This window comes from Thermobia domestica, chromosome 16 (assembly GCF_964235325.1).
Source record: "Thermobia domestica chromosome 16, izTheDome1.hap1.1, whole genome shotgun sequence".
NCBI classification, from domain to species: Eukaryota; Metazoa; Arthropoda; class Insecta; order Zygentoma; family Lepismatidae; genus Thermobia; species Thermobia domestica.
Genome location: NC_137469.1, coordinates 141,777,195 through 141,797,528, shown reverse-complemented (window position 1 = coordinate 141,797,528; position 20,334 = coordinate 141,777,195). Strand labels below are relative to the sequence as shown.

At 36.1% G+C, this 20,334-nt stretch overlaps 1 protein-coding gene across 1 annotated transcript in view; it reads right to left on the bottom strand.

The window, feature by feature from the left end:
• LOC145673465 (lysosomal alpha-glucosidase-like) overlaps positions 1–20,334 on the bottom strand; it is a 140,936-nt gene that overhangs the window by 4,443 nt on the left and 116,159 nt on the right. The window contains exons 15-19 of the mRNA XM_081743186.1: positions 16,913–17,051; positions 15,055–15,188; positions 10,019–10,319; positions 6,972–7,113; positions 1,129–1,247 (exon numbers count right to left, since the gene is read on the bottom strand). Of these exons, the coding sequence (XP_081599312.1) occupies positions 1,129–1,247; positions 6,972–7,113; positions 10,019–10,319; positions 15,055–15,188; positions 16,913–17,051 (835 nt within the window). The remainder of the gene's footprint in view (positions 1–1,128; positions 1,248–6,971; positions 7,114–10,018; positions 10,320–15,054; positions 15,189–16,912; positions 17,052–20,334) is intronic.

The window sequence follows — 20,334 nt, the reverse complement described above, 5'->3', positions numbered from 1 at the left end:
GGGACCAAGTGGCTCAAGCAGAGCACTCCATTCTATGCGCCCCATGACATATTTCATAGCCTACATTTTCTTTCATTCTCTGATCTGGAATTATTTTCTGATTTAGAAGCACTGGACGGATCTTTTATCTGAAACACCCAGCATACACCGAGAAACTACTGACTGTTCTATTGTCTCTCTTCTTCCCAACTTAAATTCTTGACACACATCCCTTCGTTCCAGCAATCATCATTATTTGATCTTTAAAACGTTCGTTTTGATGCCACATTTCTCACTTCTCGAGTTCAACAATCTTTCAATTTTCGATTTAAATTCCGCAATCCTAACAAAAAGGATTATACGTCTCTATTTTCATCCTTTATCCTCTCTCTAACAAGACAAAACACTTCACATTTTAAAGAGAAATATATTCGCATGTTTATGTCATTTTGCTTGTTTCAGTCCGTGATTTCTGTTTTTCTTCAGTATGTTACTTCGATACCAAAAATTTGGGATAATATCAATTGTATAGAGACCTATCGCATCCTGACAAATTAGGATATTAGTAGACCTTGAACTGTTTAATACAGATATGTAATAATATACAGTATTTACTTTTGATCCTTAAATTATCAGGATCAAAATTTAAGTTTTGAAGTTTATGAAAAGAGAGTACAAATTGCATTGCATATTACAGGGACTTATCCGACTTTGACAAAATTGGCCTTTTAAGTAGACATGATATGTTTCATTCTACTATATATGTGACAGACTTATTCAAAAACTTCTGTCTCATGGTCTTTGGAGTATCCTTAACTAGCTAACTACTTTCATCTACAGCCAAACCGAAGTCGAGTGCGTCAAGAAAAAAGGAGTCTATCTATGACATCTATAACATACGTTGTATTTTAGTCGGTTTAAGTTTGACGTTCCTTTCGTCACTAAGTTTATATGAGATATCAACGTGGCAACTTAACTTGGGATCTGAATCACATGAGCTCCTACCGGAAGGTAAACATGGTCTCCCGTGCCGAAGGCATCTACTTTATGAAGTTATGTTCAAGAACTGTCATCAATATGAGTTGCTCCCATCTTAAGCAATGGTACCACAAATAGAACGAAATATCGTTCGTCGTCTGAAACACTTACCTTAGCATTGTATTCAGTGCTGGTTCTTGGACTACTAATATGGATCCTCCTCTGATATGAATTGGTATAACATCCGGCGGAGCAGATACTGTAACTACCCCAGATTGTAGTTGTTCGTTCTAGAATTAACAAACAATAGTACATGATAACAAGGAAACTAAGCATCGCTATTTATTAATCATGTTTCTATAATCCCGAAAGGTAAGAGATTTAATTTAATGCTTTTAAAAGGACAAATCGGGGACATAATTCAGAGGAAAACATGGTAGCTTGTGGAAACACTTTCATACACACACCAGGTAACACTAGTAAGAAGAAAAGGGTATCATTTTTGACCCGAACTATATTTCTGACATGTTTACTTCTGTTGAAAAGATAGCTTGTGACTTTATTTTGGAGAGTTTATTTTGCAATGTGCATAAATTGATATTCCGAAATATTCATAAACGTGCGAGAGAAAAAAAATTATCAGAAAATGCTTATTGAGATACAAAATGTCCCCGTGTGGACTTCGCGAACATTCCTAAAAAGTGAGATTTTTTATTTTCTATAGTTACAAATTGCACTCTGCATCTGGCAATCCTGCTGAACGCATAACAATTGAGCACCGCTACCCACTTCATAGCATGTGTGTTGTCGTTTTGTGGTTGTGTGTGCTGAGATTCTATGAAAACTATTTAGTTTTGTTTTCTGCTCACAAGGAATCAAAATTCATGTTTTGTTATGAAGAATTTTAGGTTTGAACCAAGTTACAGAGGGGAACAAGAAAAACATGATTTGTTTAATGATAAAGAGGAAGACTGTAATTATGACAGTGATGTCAGCAATACGAATGAGAATTTTACAGAGCGTACATATGAACTGGGAGAAGACAATGAGTCAGAAATAGGGGAAAAGAGCTCGGAACGCAAACTCGAAATACAAAAATTTTTCTTTTCGTTATAGAACTACGGATGAAATAGACTTAATATCAAAACAACCACCAGCTCAAAAGATTGTTCTTGTCCCTTGTGGGGTAATAAACAACATTTAAGTTCAAAGTGCAGTTGAGTGTTTCCAGCACTTCATTACGGAGCATCGTTACATATTGTTTATCGTAGTAATGAATGTGCTGAAGAACTACAACGTTCAAGAAAAATTCTTTGTTGCTATAGCACAAGTCTTTGAAAGCTTTTGGCGTTTCTGGATTGCTTCCGTTTTGCCGGAGTACAGAAAGGCCGCGAAAACCTTGGAAAGACTTTTGTAGCACGAAATAGGGCAACAATAAGCCGCTATCAAGCTCAAGGTATTTTGAGGTATCTCCACTTAAACGACAAAAGTGCAAGGAAAGAGAGAAAAGTAAAACCTTAGAATAAAGCTGAATCCATACTGAAAGTAACAGCAACATTTGCAGATCAAAGTATAGTAGTATTTGTACCATTCAGTAATAAAGTATAATAGTGTGCGAGCATTTGTGCTCTTTTAGAGACCATTGTGGATTTAAAACATAAGTTCCGCCCAAATTAGGTAAATACGAATTAAACATTTGTACAGCAGTTGATTATGACAGTAAATACTTGGTTAATTTGCAGATTTATCCCAGAATGACTTGCCCTCTAACAGAAACAAATCAAGGAAGAAGAGTACCGATTGTCTTGGTGTAACATTTGAGCAATAGTGGAAGAAATATATCAGTGTATACATTTTTTCCACAACCTTTTATTTGGAACAACACTTGATGGTATTACAACTAAGTCTAGTGGAACGCATCGAGCTGCTCGTAAAGAAGTACCATCAGAATTTTTGTCATACAAAACTAGAGAACAATACCATTCCATATTCGGTTACGAAAATGAAACTGTGACTATTTCTTACGTTCCGAAGAAAAATAAGTCAGTAACTTTACTTTCCACTCTCCGTAGAACAGTCTCAATTCTTGAAATGAACAATAAGGAGAAATCGGAAATTATTTTGTTCTATAATTTACAAAATACGGTGTCGATACTTTTGAACAAATGCTCATGGATTGCTCTGCAAGCAGAGATACCCGACAGTGGCCCCTTGCCAATTTCTATGGCATACTCGATATAGCAGCTTTGAAACAGTATGTATTTACAATAAGGCAGTTGGACATGTAGAAAGAAGGGAATTTCTTCGAATTTTAGCAAAGGAATTAGCCAACGAGAAAGGAAAATGGGTGCTGTAAGTTTCACAAAGATAAAAGTAATCAAAAAGGCATTGCTGTCTACTGGTTTTGTAGACACGGTGAATACTGAAACATCTGGATAAGCTCCTTAAGAAAATAAGAAACGCAAGAGATACATCTATTCTCGCAATCATGACAAGGAAACACATCTGATATGTGAGAAATGTTCAGGATTTCTGTGTAATATACACGCAAAAAAGGTCGTGTGATGCTGAAAATACTAGCAGAAATAGTGACAGTTTACACAAAAGTAGTGACAGTTTACCATCTATATAAACAAGTAAAAGTGTAGGGAGGCTGATAAAAATGTGAAACTCGGAAGGACTTAAACAATACACACAGATGAACAAATGTGAATTATAGAACACAGATATTTTTTATATTTCTATTTTAATATTCGTTTTAAATTACTTACATTTTCTGATTTATTATTTTGTTCTGTAAAATGTCATTACATAGTGTATAGTGTTAAATGTTAAAAATTTTGTTATATGTAAGTTTAACTTAAGTAATATTTAAACTATATTATGGGACTTAGAACGAGGGAGTCGGATAAACAAACAAAGATAAGTTTAAAAACAAAGTGGGTGAGGTAAATTTTTACTTCATGCAAACTTCACCTTGCAATCTTCGATGCAGACTGCTAGAGTTAAAAACGAAGACCTGCGGTAAATGTTTCTCTGTAATTTTTGGGAAGTCTGTTTGGGTGAGTGTATTTCATTGTCATATCCACGCAAAGATTCAAGGGAAAGTATCGACATTCTGGAAAGCCCAAGCAAACTTTGAAGAGTCCAGTACCTCCTCTGTCCCCAGGATAGGCGTTTATGACGGACACCTCTCTTGAATATAACCAATGATGCTATTTAGTCGGTTCGCTAAAATCGGTTGTTAAAATGTTTCGAGTCCGCAAGACCGTTTGTTATAACCAGAAATAACAGTAAATGCTCAGATATCAGGAATGAGAACTGGATTCACGTAAGTGTAGTGGTAAGGGTTATTTATATTTGAAACATATATATACCATCATAAACAATTGTAAATCCATTGCTGCCTTAAGGTCTTTGCAATAGTTTTTGACAACCGTCTATCTTGGATAATTCGTTTCCAAGATTTCCACAGTGCTACCTAATTTCATTACACCACCTTGTATTAGGATGCTGTATGTTTCTATTTGTTACTTGTGCTCTTGTATGGTTTGTTTCCTGAGATTCTCTCTCTCTCAATATATATATATATATATATATATATATATATATATATATATATATATATAACCTGTAGTTAAAATATTAGAATAACACCACTGAATGTAACAAATTTCAAGGTTCAATGAATTTTAATATAGAAGACTTTCTACTCTAAATTAAGCTAAAATTGGACGTAATGGATATACAATGTATACGGTATGACTTCTCTGAAGTAAATTTTACTGTGTTTTGAAATTGTTATTCTCATATAGTAGCATATTAAGTAGAAGAACTATTATTAAGTTTCTATTAAAGAATTTATAATAAATCAGCAGAAGGTCCTGCATTTTACCGTGAACAATATTTTGCGTCCATGCTCTTATCTATTCGCGTCTACCTGACCAAGTAGTAAATGCCATATTCGTATATTCTGTAGCAAAACACCAAATTTACAACGCGTGAGAGAGAAACATATAATAGTAGTAAAATATCTCTCCTCCTTTTGGGTTAATATTTGCAAAATTTGTGCATATAAACGACATATTCGTACTTTGTGTTGTAGGAATCCCGTATAAACTCAATTTCTACCTTAAATATTAACCAGTTCTAACGAAATATTAATATCACTGAAATATATGTCCTTTCGGTGCAGGTTCAAAATAATAGAAAAAGAAGATGACATGGTAAAGAAACGCTTACATAATCAGGGTCAGTTATCATCACAGAATGATTAAAATACATAAATTATTTTCACATGCTGATTCAGTGTACAAAATTAATTTTTCCTTTTAATTGAATGTAGTTTTAAACTTTTCTTCTTCCTTCAGGGTGAAAGTTTTCAAACATTCGTAATGGCATTCCCAGTTTACAACTTCGTATATTACCAAAAGAAAACTAAGCTTTTGCTCGATTTTGCAAGAAAACTGAAAACATGAAAATGCTGAAAATCCCTTTTCCATTTATCCTCTGCAACCGCTACATTGAATGTATGTTATTTGTATCAAGGGTAGTAGAAATGAAAACGAAAAGCATGATAACAACTTAAATAATTTCTCCTATCTCTCTCGGGGAATTGAAAATTTGACATCGTAAATACATATTCTTAGTGGTGATCTATATCTGTGTAAATGATATGTAAAAATGATTTTGATTCACAAATTAGTTTTAATATGATGCTGCAATTTTGAAAATGTTGACAAAAAAGTTTTATTTTCACATAATAATCTATTTTACTTTACAGAACCCACACAACGTAAATAATACATTTTAATAATTGTAAAAGTTTATAGGTTCAATTTGTAATTGCTTAAATGTAAAAATAGCTACAATTATCTTTTTTCGCGAAGTTTGAAATCTACAAGTAACGTTGTTCAAGAGATGAGCAGGCCAGCTTTATTCCCGCTTTATTTTATAACAATGCAGTTTCTAACGCTTCGTAAGACTTTCAATCGTTTTATTCTTGACAGAAAAGGTTTGTTTAGTTTGTATTTCGTTTATACTCACCAGTTGATGGCAACTCTCTTATGGTTTAATTTACAGATAATGATGCCATTTATTTATTTATTTATTTTATTTTTTGCAATACGAAAATGGATGTACCTCATGTGGTTCGGACCCAGCACTAAGCTGTAGGTTCTAGATCCATGTCTCATATAACTTCACTTGTGAAAGAGATGTGAAACTCCAAATCACCAACTGACTTGTAAATACTTCGGAAGGCTACTTGACGTGAATTAATTAACATTGCTAATACATCATAACTACATAGTATACTATGTAGTTGCATAGTATAGTGTAACTAGATATAATTATGTACACTTCTCTAAGATATTTTTAAGTACCTCAAAATTGTAAGTTTTGCAACAACGCATTATAAGTAATGGTAGGGAAAGTCATAGGAAAAAATAGCAAGATTTCCGAACACAGCTCATCGTTTGATATTTGAAATACTTAGTTATCTTTTGTAACTTAAAGTAATGATACATTTAGAACATTATAGTACTTGGTAAATGCAGAAAACTTGATTGTAGATAAAGCACACACGCTTTCGACCACAAAATTTGCTAGAAAATGGAGAGTTGTTAAGAAGTGTGTTCTCTATCCATACAACTAAAAGGAAACTTCATGGTTGTTTCGGTAGCTGTGCGAGCTAAGTTCTTACTTTCTGTGGGGATATAGTACTTTTGAACCCGGTTCAAATCTCACTCGATACCTTGTCTATTTTGCAATTTTTCAGTTATTCTTGCAGTACACTTTTATAGTATATGCATTACACGGATTTGATGGACAACTTTAAAATTTACCCAAGCATAAGAAGGTAAACCTTTCTCCGAATGCGTTGTTGCCAAAGTTACAATTTACAGGTACTTTAAAAATGTACTCGTGTATTTATGAATTGGAAAAGTGTACATACGTTCGTACAATTTGGAGTTTTATTAATCAAACTTACGTAACTAAACAATGATACTAACCGTGTAATAGTCATACCAAACTCCTTCTGGAAGAAGTACATCAACTGAAGTGGCTCCTTCGTACAAAGCTGGAGATATCAAAACAGAAGGGCCCCACAAGAACTGTTCGTCAATGTCCAATACATCTCGGTCTGTCGGAAACCTGTAATAAAGGAATATTGATTTATTTTTAAATATTTTACTACAGAAGAAAATTTGATATAACAAGTTTTCTCCTCCACAATTAGGATTTCTTCATTTAAAAATGTCTTGAAGATGAATTTGTACGATTACTTCTCAGAAATCAATATTGGTACTATAAATTCTATTTGCAGCACACCACAACTACTAAATTTAAAAGTTATAATAATTTGTGATCGACTATCTTCTTTAACCCATCGGCAACATTTGAACGGTTTGCTTTAAAACTGTTTGGACATTTTCAGCTTAAAAAATACTAATTTGTCAATGAATTTCTGCAGTACCATTACTGTATTTTAATCAGAAAGAACAGTACGGCAGTCGAGTCTCTTATCCGGTGGAATTTTCTGCTATAACATCCAATGCTATGATCACCTTCCACGAGACACTTATGTGTTGCCAAAGAGTAAGCAGCAATGTTTCTTCCAGAAAAAAAATGTTCCGGGGTCACACTTAGTATTTGGAGGGGCACATATTGTTTACACACGGTACTATTCTATTTATTATTATGTTATAGACGTATTATTTTGGTCTCCTCCTGGGACGCATTCTCAGAGCTCCGGGGGCTGTGCCCTCCCCAAAAATATGTCTGGAAGAGATACTGGTAAGCAGCAGGTCTGAAAATGAAGTATTATGTGTATGTGCAATATTTAGTCAACCTACTCACGAACAAATATAGCAGCATCAAGAAACCTTATAACGACAATCATATCAATAGTTCATTATTTCCTTCGTCAAGTCCATGTCCCCACGTATGATCTCGGGCTGTATTCCCGGTGAGGGCACTCGGTCGAAAAGGTGTAACAGTTTTTCCAGACCAGTCACTCTGAGTGAAGTTTTCCTTATTCACACCTGACAAATGCCAGGATGTATCTAACATATAGGCCCAAGACTACTTCCTTCCTCCTTCCCTTCCCAGAATAGCATGCTTGTCGAGGGATATGTAACAGTCCTAATGCCATACATGCAGTTAATGTCCAAATATATATATATACATAAACAAATTAACGGCCAACGGCAACTTGCTCAGGGCCTGGAGCCAAGTCTTTTAACTACACCAAAGTAGATCAGGAGAAATGTTCGTCGAATACAAGGTATCAGAGAAGTCTCGTAAAACATTCTTCTGGGTGTTCCTAATAGCAGCAAATGGAATGGCATTTGATTCGGCACCTTTCTTGGTTGTACAGGATGTCGGACGAGTCCCTGCATCCCTAGGTTTGAGCACCACAGAGAATAATATCAGTGTAATTTTGGTAGTCACGTTGGGAGCATTGCTTCATGGTCACAAACAGCAGTTATACAATTGAGAAACTGTTAGTGGAATGTGCGTAGGAGCACGAATGACTACACACAGGGCAAACAAATATAGGAATGACTGCGTTTAAAGATTACTTTGGCAAAGACGAACCTTGCAAAGGAACCATGATAGATTGGGAGAACTGTATTTTACCCTCAGGATGTATCAGAAACATGCCGCGTAGTGGGCATAAGAAGACGTGTGAGGAAATATATATTTTCTACTGTGTCTCTCTATCAAACAAGATGTTCTGAACTAAATCATTTCACAAAAGAGCAGCTGAACTGAATAGTTGCCGCACTGATCAATGCACGTCAGAAAAGATTGATATATGAAATAATTAAAACTGAACTTTCTGAATTGATTATTTGATAGTGTATTGCAGCCTGCTGTACATTGTTGACACAATTTCCAAATTATGTTTCTCCTTAACTATTGTTAGTTTCAGATGAATGTGCGACATATAGCAGTTAACACAGAAGGAATGTAGTCTTCTGGTCTGAGGAATATCCTCATTATCTGCAAAAGCTGCAACGAAACCCGCCTCATGTTATGAAGAACGGGATGGTATCACGATTCTTACTTGGACAATACTTTGTGAGAGATATGTGAATGGACATTGATATTTACACTTGTTGCAAACATATTTAATATCTCAGCTGCAAGAGTAGTTCGTGTCTTTAGTACAGAAAGACGTAACTCCAGTCCAGTTTTCTCTTCAGGTGCTTGATTTCCTCAGCGAAAATTTTCAGGCCGCTATTTGAGCTTGGTACTCAAACATATTCATCCCGTCTTAAATGATTCTCAGGAAGCTGGATCTTACAATAACAAAAATCATTCTGTGAGCTAACCAAGTCACATGTTTTCCATTATCGGTATAGGAGAGATGAATGAATTGAGCGAAAATGTGAAGAAAGCCTTTCGAACAATAAGTCCTCACATACTCCGTAAAATGTCAAGAAGGACATGCAGGCACATACATCTGAGTGGATAACACGATGAAGCACATACAGATCCTAGATACATAGTTCATCTATATAAATACTCGGAGCATATACAGATTCTAGATTCATAGTTCAAATATGTAAGTACTCGGAGCACATGCAGATTCTAGATACATAGTTTACATATGTAAGTATTCGGAGCACATACAGATAATAGATACATAGTTCATATATGTAAGTACTCGGAGCACATGCAGATTCTAGATACATAGTTTATATATATAAGTACTCGGAGCACAAACAGATCCTAGATACATAGTTTATGTATGTGAATACTCAACTATAGTGTGCAGAATAAATAAACTAAAATTACATTAACATCGCCCTCTGTGATATACAAACCTGGGGTACGGGGATTCGTCGGAAGAAAGATGCCAAAGGAAGGTGCCGAATCAGATGCCATTCCACCTGTTGCTATTAGAGTCAGCCCAAAGAATCTTGCTGTGTCAATATCGAAAGTCATCCTGCAAACGGGCCACGACCGTTCGGAAGGGAATGAATACATTTTAATTCCATGATGCGTACTTCATTTTTAGTAGAATCGTAAACAAACAAACAACACTTACTCGTGAACAAGTGGTCTGAAGACTGTTCCTCCTACGGTGTTGGCTTCAAACATCAGAGTGTACATGTAAGGAAGCAATCTGTAACGTATGAGATAAGCCGCTCTGGTGGAGGGTCCTACAGTTTCTGGCCATACGCAAGGATCTTGATCAGGGGCTTCTCGAGAATTGTGGTTTCTAGAAAATGGATAAAATGCGCCGAGTTCTGACCATCGCTGGCAAAGTTCTTCCGTCGTATTTCCAAAGAATCCACAAATGTCAGCCCCTACATATGGTACTCCAAACAAGTTGAAGTTCATCAAGCCTGCAATCGGACATAACATTGGAGAATTATAAAATTCAAGATTTGAAAAAGCATTCCCATAGAAACTTTGAGAACAGTTATGTTGAACAATGATATATTGTTGTAATCAGATTACTACAATTATTTTTGAAAACAGCATATAATGAATCACTTAAAATTAGCCATACATACATTAAAATACAGTTTGTCACTTAAACATCAAGATTTGTATATATATATATATATATATATATATATATATATATATATATATATATATATATATATACACCGGTAGCTTGAAAACTAATTCAAGGTAAGGTTGCAACACGGCCGGATTTTGTCGGGAAAGTCCCGATTTTTAGGAAAAGGTTTCGTTCCCGACATGATTCTGTCAGGACCTTAAAACGTTCCGACTTTCATATTTAATGATGAAGTTGGCAACTATTAATATTATAATAATTGGTACTTAGTTTCCACATTATTATGCAGACCCTTCAAATTAAAAGGAAATCTCAGAATAGCGGCAGGCAAGTAGCAATGTACCTGGCAGCAGAACATCTAAGCTCAGTTTGTTATCGGTGAAGTTCGACTTATCGAGACAGCAACAAGTAACTAAAAATACATTTAGCAGAGGCGGCTTTAGGATTTTAATTTTATGTAGGCCCACTCGCTTGCTTATGGATGCATATACACATTTGATTGATTAATGACAGTAGGAAATTTCTTTTACAGTAGTGGTTGATTCTATTTGTTAAATAATTATCTACCGTTAATATAAATAGTGCAAAACATATTCACTCTTTATTGCATCTTTTAGCGTTTACATATTTTCAAAGTTTTTGAGGAGACCTATGCCTACCCGGCCTAACCGGTAAAGCCGCCACTGACATTTAGATGTGAGCAGTAACAGTAGACTTGGGAGTAGCAACAGCTGAAGCAACTACAACAAATGATACTGTTTCTACCAAAAAAAAAAAAATCATAGTAAAGTATCGGGATAGCTATTTCATTTTTTCATTTTGCACGTATTTAGATACGTAATTTATAGGCCTATACATAGGGTATATGCTACTCAAATTGATCATATTTTCATTGTATATGATAATTTATAGGGCCTATTTGACTAAAACTGTTTCACTCTCTTTTCATCAGCTAGGTGTATATGATTAGCTCTTCATATAGAAAGACTTGTACTAGATTATTATGGAAAAGGAAACACTAAAGCCCCATCTCGAGCAGCTGCTGCATTTTGCTTTGGAAAGGTGACCACCCTATTTCAAGAACACTATTGTATTTCTTCCATTCATTCGCCTTAATATTATTTAAATACATCAACATCTTTAGGTCCCGCATTCCTTCAAAGGTAATGAAATTTTGAAACGAAATTTATAAATAAACGTAGATTATAATTCAAGGGGAAAAACAATCATAAGTTACATGTTTTTTCTTTAATGAATACAAGTCTAAAGGTTTGAAAACAAATTACACTGCTCCACAAAACTTAAGCAACTCGAAGAAAGTGGCAGAAAGTAAAACGACACGATTACTGCACCAAGTATAATGAACAATCAGACGGTCCAGATGCACAATGCAACACAAATGAAGACGAACAATACAGTTAGGATGTACAGAGTGACCAAAAAGTTCCGCACAACGATACCTGAACAGGTGAAGCTGGATTGTGCGAGAGCATAGGCAGTCAATATGGCGTGTGACCACCTCGAACAGCTATACAGGCACGACATCTGGCCTCCATGCTGCAAATCAGAGTGTTGATCAAGTCTTGCGGCAGATGGCGCCACTCCTCGAGAAGAGCTGTTTGCAGGTCAGGGAGAGTGCGTGCTGGTGGACTGCGCAGCATCTTTCGCCGCCCAAGAGCATCCCACACATGCTCGGTGGGATTAAAGTCCGGCGAATATGCAGGCCATGCAATACGCGTAATGTCTTCGCTCTCCAGGTACTCGAACACAAGATGTGCACGGTGTGGACGGGCATTGTCATCCATGGAGAGGAAGTCTGGGCCAAATGCTCTGCGGAAATTGCGCACATATGTATTGAGAATTTCATCCCGGTACCGTTGTGCTGTCAAAGTGCCATGTTGCACAATATGGAGGTCCGTTTTCCCATCCAGCATAATTCCACCCCACACCATAATGGAACCACCGCCATAGGACGGCCGTTCAGCAATGAAGTTCGGATGATAGTGTGTTCCTGGCTCTCTCCACACTAAAGTCAGACCAGAATCAGACGACAGGCTGAATCTCGACTCATCGGAGAATAAGACACGCGCCCACTGGTGTTCTCCCATGCAACATGTTCCTGACACCATGTGTAACGCGCACGTTTGTGCTCCAGTTTCAATGGCACACACAGCACAGGCCTTCTTGCATACAGTCCTGCTCTATTGAGCCGTCGACGAACAGTTTCACGACTCACGCGTTATCCTGTAGCCTGAAACAACTCATTGGCCGGTTCAGAGCATGAAGCTTGACGGTTACGTTTGGCAAAAATTGTAAGAAATCGGTCCTCGACGGCCGACATCTTCTTCGGACGGCCTCCTCCATGACGTCTACTGACTTCACCTCCATGTTGGAAGCGACTCCACAGCCTCGACACAACACTTTTGTTCACGTTGAATTCCTGCGCCACTTCCACTTGCGATCGGCCCAATTCCAACCGTCCAATTATTCGCCCGCGGTCAAAGTCACTCAAATGTCGTCTACCAGCCATTGCAAGGTGTGTACCCCACACAAGAATCACTAACTCAATGCTTGGAGCCTCGGACACTACTGGGCTGTGGTATACGCCTCATGGCATAAGTTGTTCACCGCGCTTGCAACGGTGCTGCTTATGCGATAGAGTGGGTGCTCTCCTTGCCTGTGTGTCTCTGTGTATGTGCATGCCACTAACCAGTGTTGAATGGGCCTTACACGTCACTTATACCAAGTTATCTCGAGTTGCTTAAGTTTTGTGGAGCAGTGTATTTTAGACCATTAGGAAAATTTACAAACAGTTTTTATTGACAAAACAAAGTTCTGTCAATAAAAAAGAACCTGTTTATATATATATATATTACTAATGGTCTAAAACAATTTATTTTTAAACACAAACTTATTTTAAATAAAGAAAATCATAAAGTAAAAAAAACGTCAGTATCTTTTAACCCTAAACTGTGATTTTGTAAATTTTCTTTCGAACTTTCATTAACTTTGAAGGCAATGCGCGACCGGAAGATGTTGATGGATTTAAATAATATTTAAACATTATTTTTGAATCTCTAATACATAAGAATTTGAGCTATTACGTTCGGCGAGAAAACAATCTTAAAATGTTAAAAATTATCGTAAAAATGTGCGTTTTCCGTATTTCGGCAAAATTTAGAGCATATGTGCGCCCAGAAGGAATAAACCGATTTTATTTATTTTTTAAAAACTCCTTTTAAATCTACCCAATTCGCCACTTTCCACTATATTTCGATTTGAAAAACCATTTTGCATTTTTTTTCGGCTCACCGTAATGTCCACAGATGTTCCAAATTAAATAATTAAACATGTCCCTTAGAATAGCAAGGGGACTCGCATCTATGAACACGGACCAATTTTTTGACATACTGTAATACATTAAATGCGTTAGAACACACACTCTAAAGAATTAACCTATCTATAATCATGGATTTATGAATAAAGTTGTCCCTTCGTCATTGGCTAATTCCCTAATTCCCACGCTTTGTGCGTGTGGTTCTCTGTTTGGTTCCCTTGGATTTAAAAGCAAATAGTGGTTGAGATCCCACTTTCAGTAGTAAACTCCGTTAGTATACGATCTCGAGGTTCAAAAACGAACCTTAAACTCTAATCAAGCAAGTAACCAAGCGTAGATATTCGGATCCTATGATCAAGGAGATTAGGCAAACAGAAGTGCGTTACCAAAGAAGAACGAAAAGGATACCGAGAGTTCATGTTTCAAGTATCAAATTTGGAACTCACGATTATCGTGCAATTGAGAATCGAAGGTAAATATGTCTGCGACAAGCAAGGCAATAGACAAATTGATGACAATTTTCCTGGCAATATCGAGACAGTAAATCATCGGCCGATCAGATATTACATCCATACCGCGCTAGGAAGATCTTTGTCTCTCAATGCGGAGTTTTAGGTCGTATGCGCTGCTTACCTGCTCTTGGCTACTAGTGAACTTACGTAATGAAAACCTTTCCGCTGGTCTGATGGCTAATGCGTGCTAGTCTTTCGTGCACGGGCTTCCTTATTCGATTCTCAGTAGCAGATCATTAAAATTTGCTTCAACCTATTACTGTGAAAAGGGACGCTGCACTTCAATAACAACAATTGTCCTCCTTACTAGTCTAGTGGCTAGCACAAGCACCTTTGGTGCACGGATTCCAGTATTCGATTCGCGGTGGGAGTGCCAGGTCCAGGTCTCATATAGCATCGATGCTGACAGGTACTGTAAAATACAATCGGGCTAAACCAACAAGAATTATCCAAATGAAAACAACCAGAATACGAGTCCAAAGAAGCAGGTATCCTCAAAATGGAAAACAATATTTAAGTGAGAGTTTATGATTTGCTGTCTAGAGTTTGCTCTTGAGAAGAGATTTATCACTGGATCACGGATGCCAATGAGAAATGTTATTCATTCATTCTTCTACACAAGGGCTTACGTAGTTGAAGCTGTATTTAAAGATGAACCAATGGTTGTTAATTTTTTAATACTAAAGGAAGATTATTCTACGTACTGACTATAGTCTGTCTCATATGTTCCCAAGTTGAAGACACGTCTCCAGTCCAATGCGTAGCCCATCTAGAACCACCAACAAAAGTTGAACGTGCCAGAACCATTCCTCGCTTTCCGGTTGCTTGCCGCACTCCTCTGTAATATGAAAGGTAGTCTAGAGATTTCTTTTTAATTTTCTTATTTAAACAAAGTATGAACTCAATATTTAAGTAAAATGTAAGTACTTATTACATCAAAATCAGTAAACCTTCTTTAAGACTCAGAACTAATGCTTTCTTCTTACATGAAGGATTAATTAAGAAATGTATCTTAAGTGTTGTTTCAAAGAACTCCTGTGGTTGCAACTCGACAAAAGCATTTAATATTAACTCTATACTACGTGTAAATTTATACATTATTTATTGGCAGCTTCACGTTTGTAAATACTAGGTTCTGTCTTTGGATAAGTTTAAGTGTGACTTTACCCTATAAAGTATACTTATTTCGTATTTTAAATTTTACAATAATGAATGTAGATTGTATAAAAATCTGGCATATAGAAATGAAAATCTAGTTTATGTGTAAAACATAAGAACTGAAACCAATACTTACTTCTTACATATGATAGTTGCGGAATGTACAATTGAATTACTTTAATATAATATAAATCAACATCAGTGCCAATGTTTTCCACTTCTTGATATTTTGAATGATTTCAACTTCTTTCTATTAACCTTTTGTTTGAGTATAAACGGAAATCTGTTACGTATGGTTGATAAAAGGTCCAAACCTACATATTCCGAGATGAACGCGTATTTTGAGCTTTAGGTATCAACGTATATCTATATTAAAATCAAATGATAACCATTTTCTATTTTTGTAAAAGGTTTATTGAAATTAGCGTATCCATATCTTCCAGACCTGCTACCATGTGATATCTTCCTTTTTCCTATAATCAAGTGTTCATTTGAAGGACCCCAAGTAATGTCCTGTTTGAGATCAGATAGGCCTAGTAATCTCGATCTCAAATTGTGCTCAACATAAACGACTTAAGCAGATTCAAAAACTTTGGCTAAGAGCTCCACCAAGCATAGGGACTATATTGAACAGAACTAATTCTGTCAAAATGTTATAGTTGTCCAGTCTTTTTTTTTAGTTTTTATTTTGCATAATTTCTTCAAATTGTCTGTAACTTTGTATTCTCAAAAAAAAAAAAAAAAAAAAAAGTGATTTATTCTCTTAATAAAAAAATATTGTAGTATATGTAATATCACAGGTATCTAGCAAAACTTAATATAACATCTAGCTTCGATTGCACCTCGTTTTGTACCATTTGCATTTATTTTGTAATAATAAAGATGTGTGTTTTGAATTCAAATAATTAAACGTACGCATGTGAGCGGATAAAATGTGATCTTTCTTAACAATATCTCCGTATCGTTACTTCATTGGTGATAATAACAAATTTTACACTATCCTTATTGTGACAATTATACTTTGAGTTTAAAAGATAATAGATCTAATTACGGGTAAAAGATATTTGTTTAAATGTAACTTGGTACGGGTAATAAGCACTAATTTTGAACCATGACGCTTGCCCACACTGCTTGCAAGTAAGTTTTTGGAAGATTGCCTTACGCGAACTGCCAAGGAGTTTCATGCCTATATATTTTTCATGTTTTGGCTTTGGACACTAATGAGAGGTTTACAACTTCGGCCACTTTTCTTAAAGTCGTTTGAGAGACATTATATTTATATTATTATTATAAACTGCTGCACTTTGGATCGCTCACTCAGATTTTGTTGCTCTGTTTTTTAAGCGCTATGCTATTCTAACCATCATTGGCCTCGTTTCTGCTGGTATGCTGAATGAAACTTACGCTTGTGTTGGTTCTGCCTCACTCCATCCGTACAAGCTATGTACGTTATAATGTTTATATATTCCATTAGGACCTTGAGGTGCGTTCATGCACAATGTTTTCTCGGAAAGACGACCTACAGTTCCAACTACAGCAGCCACTGAAAATAAAATACATTGATCATTAAAAACTGATAAAATGCAACCAACACACGTCATGTATATTAATGCTATAGCTACTGATACAGAAGAAAAAGCCAAAGAAGAAAGGCGAAATTAGCTTCGTTTCTTGTCTATGAAAAAATACAGCCCAGAAGTTTTACAGGAAGTAGGTGCAAATCTTTGTAGAAAATCATAAATGGTAAATTAAGTTGTTAGTCTGTACTTCCCAAACTTAATTTGAGAGTCCCATTAGCACTATACGGAATGCAATCTATTCTATGTTCCAACACCTAGACTTGCGGTGGTGGTCCAAAGGTTACTCATGGGCAGGGTTCCTAACAGACTTCCACCTACCTTACATATATCTCTATTCCTAATAGAATCTTCTGATTTGCTTCTGCAAATAATATTGTTACGTAAATTTTTGTAATATGTTTCTGTTGATATACTGTTATTTTAGCCTATTACTACGTTACACGTTTCAATATAAAATAGTCAATATTATGTATCTAGACTTTACATACAAATAAATAATACCCGACTTAGGGCCTTGGGGTACTATTAGAGTTCTTAATAGCAAATAGAGAATCCATCAAAGAGTCATCAATATGAGAACCTAATTAGGCATCTTTAATTAGTTTTGAATTAGATACTATTGACTAATTCAAGCAAGAACTCCTCTAAATACTCTTACACAGTCTTGCTGAACCTAGTAGTTTCTACACTTTATTTAAAGATTGATCTTCCTGCATATGACGAAGCCTGCCGTTCAGATATTGGACGTACACACACACCTCACACAAACACACACACACACACACACACACATATATATATATATATATATATATATATATATATATATATATATATATATATATATATATATATGTGATGAGGCAGTTAATAATTTATACTAGAGCCTTGTTGGAATTCATGTTACACAGAGCCTTCAGACACAAACATCACACGCGTTACCTATGATAAATTAAGTCTTTGAATTTTATTTTCAACTTACACTAAATCGAAACTACTAAATCTAGGACGGTAATTGAATGTTTTAAATGGATAGACGCAATTTTTAATTTAAATTCTAAATGTACACAATAATAATAATCATTCGTTTCAAATATTTATTTAAATGCCTTATTTATCCACAAAATATCATTCAAAATTAATAAAAAGTTAATCTTAATTCCTAGAGCATCACGTACTCCAACCTTCTTGAAGCTGAGAAACATAAACGTCGTCAAAATATTACTATAATAATTAAATTATGATTATCTTGTAAAATAACGAAATTGAATTCTATGGTTCTTGATTCAGATCCAGAATATAAAGAAGTAAAGTAGACTTTTGTTTCTAACGGTTGTTACGAATAAAATGTCACCATGAGTGTGTCATGTTTCAAAGGCAAAACATATGAATATCTAGTTAATCAAGATAGTCGCCGTCTGCAACCACATATTTTTTGCCGTGGCTCAACCAATGATTGAATTCCGTGGGGAAACAAGTATGAAATACGTTGTAATGCCCGGTCATCAGCAAATATATTCCTTCCCAAGAAACGATGGAGATGCCGATCGTTGAGAGATGGTCAGGAGGATATCGTGGATGAGGAAGGGCTTTATAATGTAACTCATAGAGAGTTTCCAGCATCCTTTGAGCGACATTTGCTCGCATTGTCGTGTAACATGAAAACGCCACATCTTTTGAACATTCATGGATACTTGCGGGCAAAGTTGCAGTGCATTTTATGAAGTTCAGCACTATAACGATTTCCAGTGATGGTTTCGCTCGATGGATAAAATCATGATGAATGAACCCCACCATAGATAACAATATCAACAGGTCTCCATGTAATGGCACTAACTTTACAACTGTGTGAGGTAAAACCACGTCGCACAACGAACTTCCACGGATCACCCGCGAGATGAGGTTGCTACAGCCTCCTGCAGTTCATTTTTTCGTTCAGATAATGAGATTTCAGGGCGTGTACAGTGTTCTTGCGAACGACGTGAGGCGTAAATCCATGTAAATGGAACGGTTGATTGTCACTTCCGATGTACAACATTTGCTGGCCATCGCACGCTCTGTGTGACTTTCGATGATCGCTATATGCTGAAACACACGCAACAGCGGCGGGGTCCTTTTCACGAGAGAATAGTTTCTAGCTATTCGCGTCTGTGTTGTGGGTTCAGGTCTCTATGCTACGTATTTCCGTATAATACGATTAGCAGTGGCACAACCTAAACAGGAATTAAGCACTTAACACATTTTTCAAGATGAGGAACGGCGCGAACTTAGCGTCGGAAGTCGCCACAATGAACGCCTTCCAGAATCTGTTCACCTTCACGCTACGCTGTTTAGACTTCAATCGACCACATTGCTCTATTGCGTGACTACCAAGTACGGTTGGTTGCCTCATGGCAATGTCACGAGAATGTGTTGCTTATACGCGGTAAAGTTTACATTGACTTTTCAATATAAATTAATCAACCTCTGTAGTTTTCAATATTAGGCACTAGTATCGATTGTTTGAAGAAAGTTTGCCTACAATGCGTCTTATTAACAGATTTTCACGTAACCCTACGGAGATGGACAGAGATAGCTCAAAATGTTATGACGGGCTGTGTTGTGGACAAAGATGAGACACTTATTTCCTGTATCCCGATCTGTTCATTCCTTAAGTTTATTTTCATAGAAATACAAGCTTTTCTGAGCTCCCATGTGGCTAAATAGCGGTACTGCGGTTGATGCGGAAGCCTGGATTCGATTTCCGGTGAGAATGCATGTTATTTGGACCCCACGTTAAGCTGTGGGTCCAAATTTCAACTAGCCTTGTACTGGGTAGGGAACCTAATGTCTAAATGACGGGATTAGAAACAAAAAGTAACATATTTTATAATATTTGATATAATGTTATAATATTTTATAATGAAAATAAACGATGCAAAGGCTAAGACAATGATGACTGAAACTTTTGTCAATATAGTACATGGAGAGAAGAGATCAAAACAAATAATTAGTGGGGGTGGTTTTCCGTATGTTGTTTGGAACTTTGTCCGCATCGAAGAGCAATATCGTAATCTTTCAAATCATAGCACACATCACCCTTTCCTTGTGTGGGCGCCATCATGATCCACATGATCACTTGCTTGCTAATTTAAACATCATTGAGCAATGGGAAAAGAATAACATTTTGAATTTTTCACTCCTCGCCGCAATTCATACACTCTGTATTCATAAACCTAGCAGTTACAATGTTATTGAACTTCAATT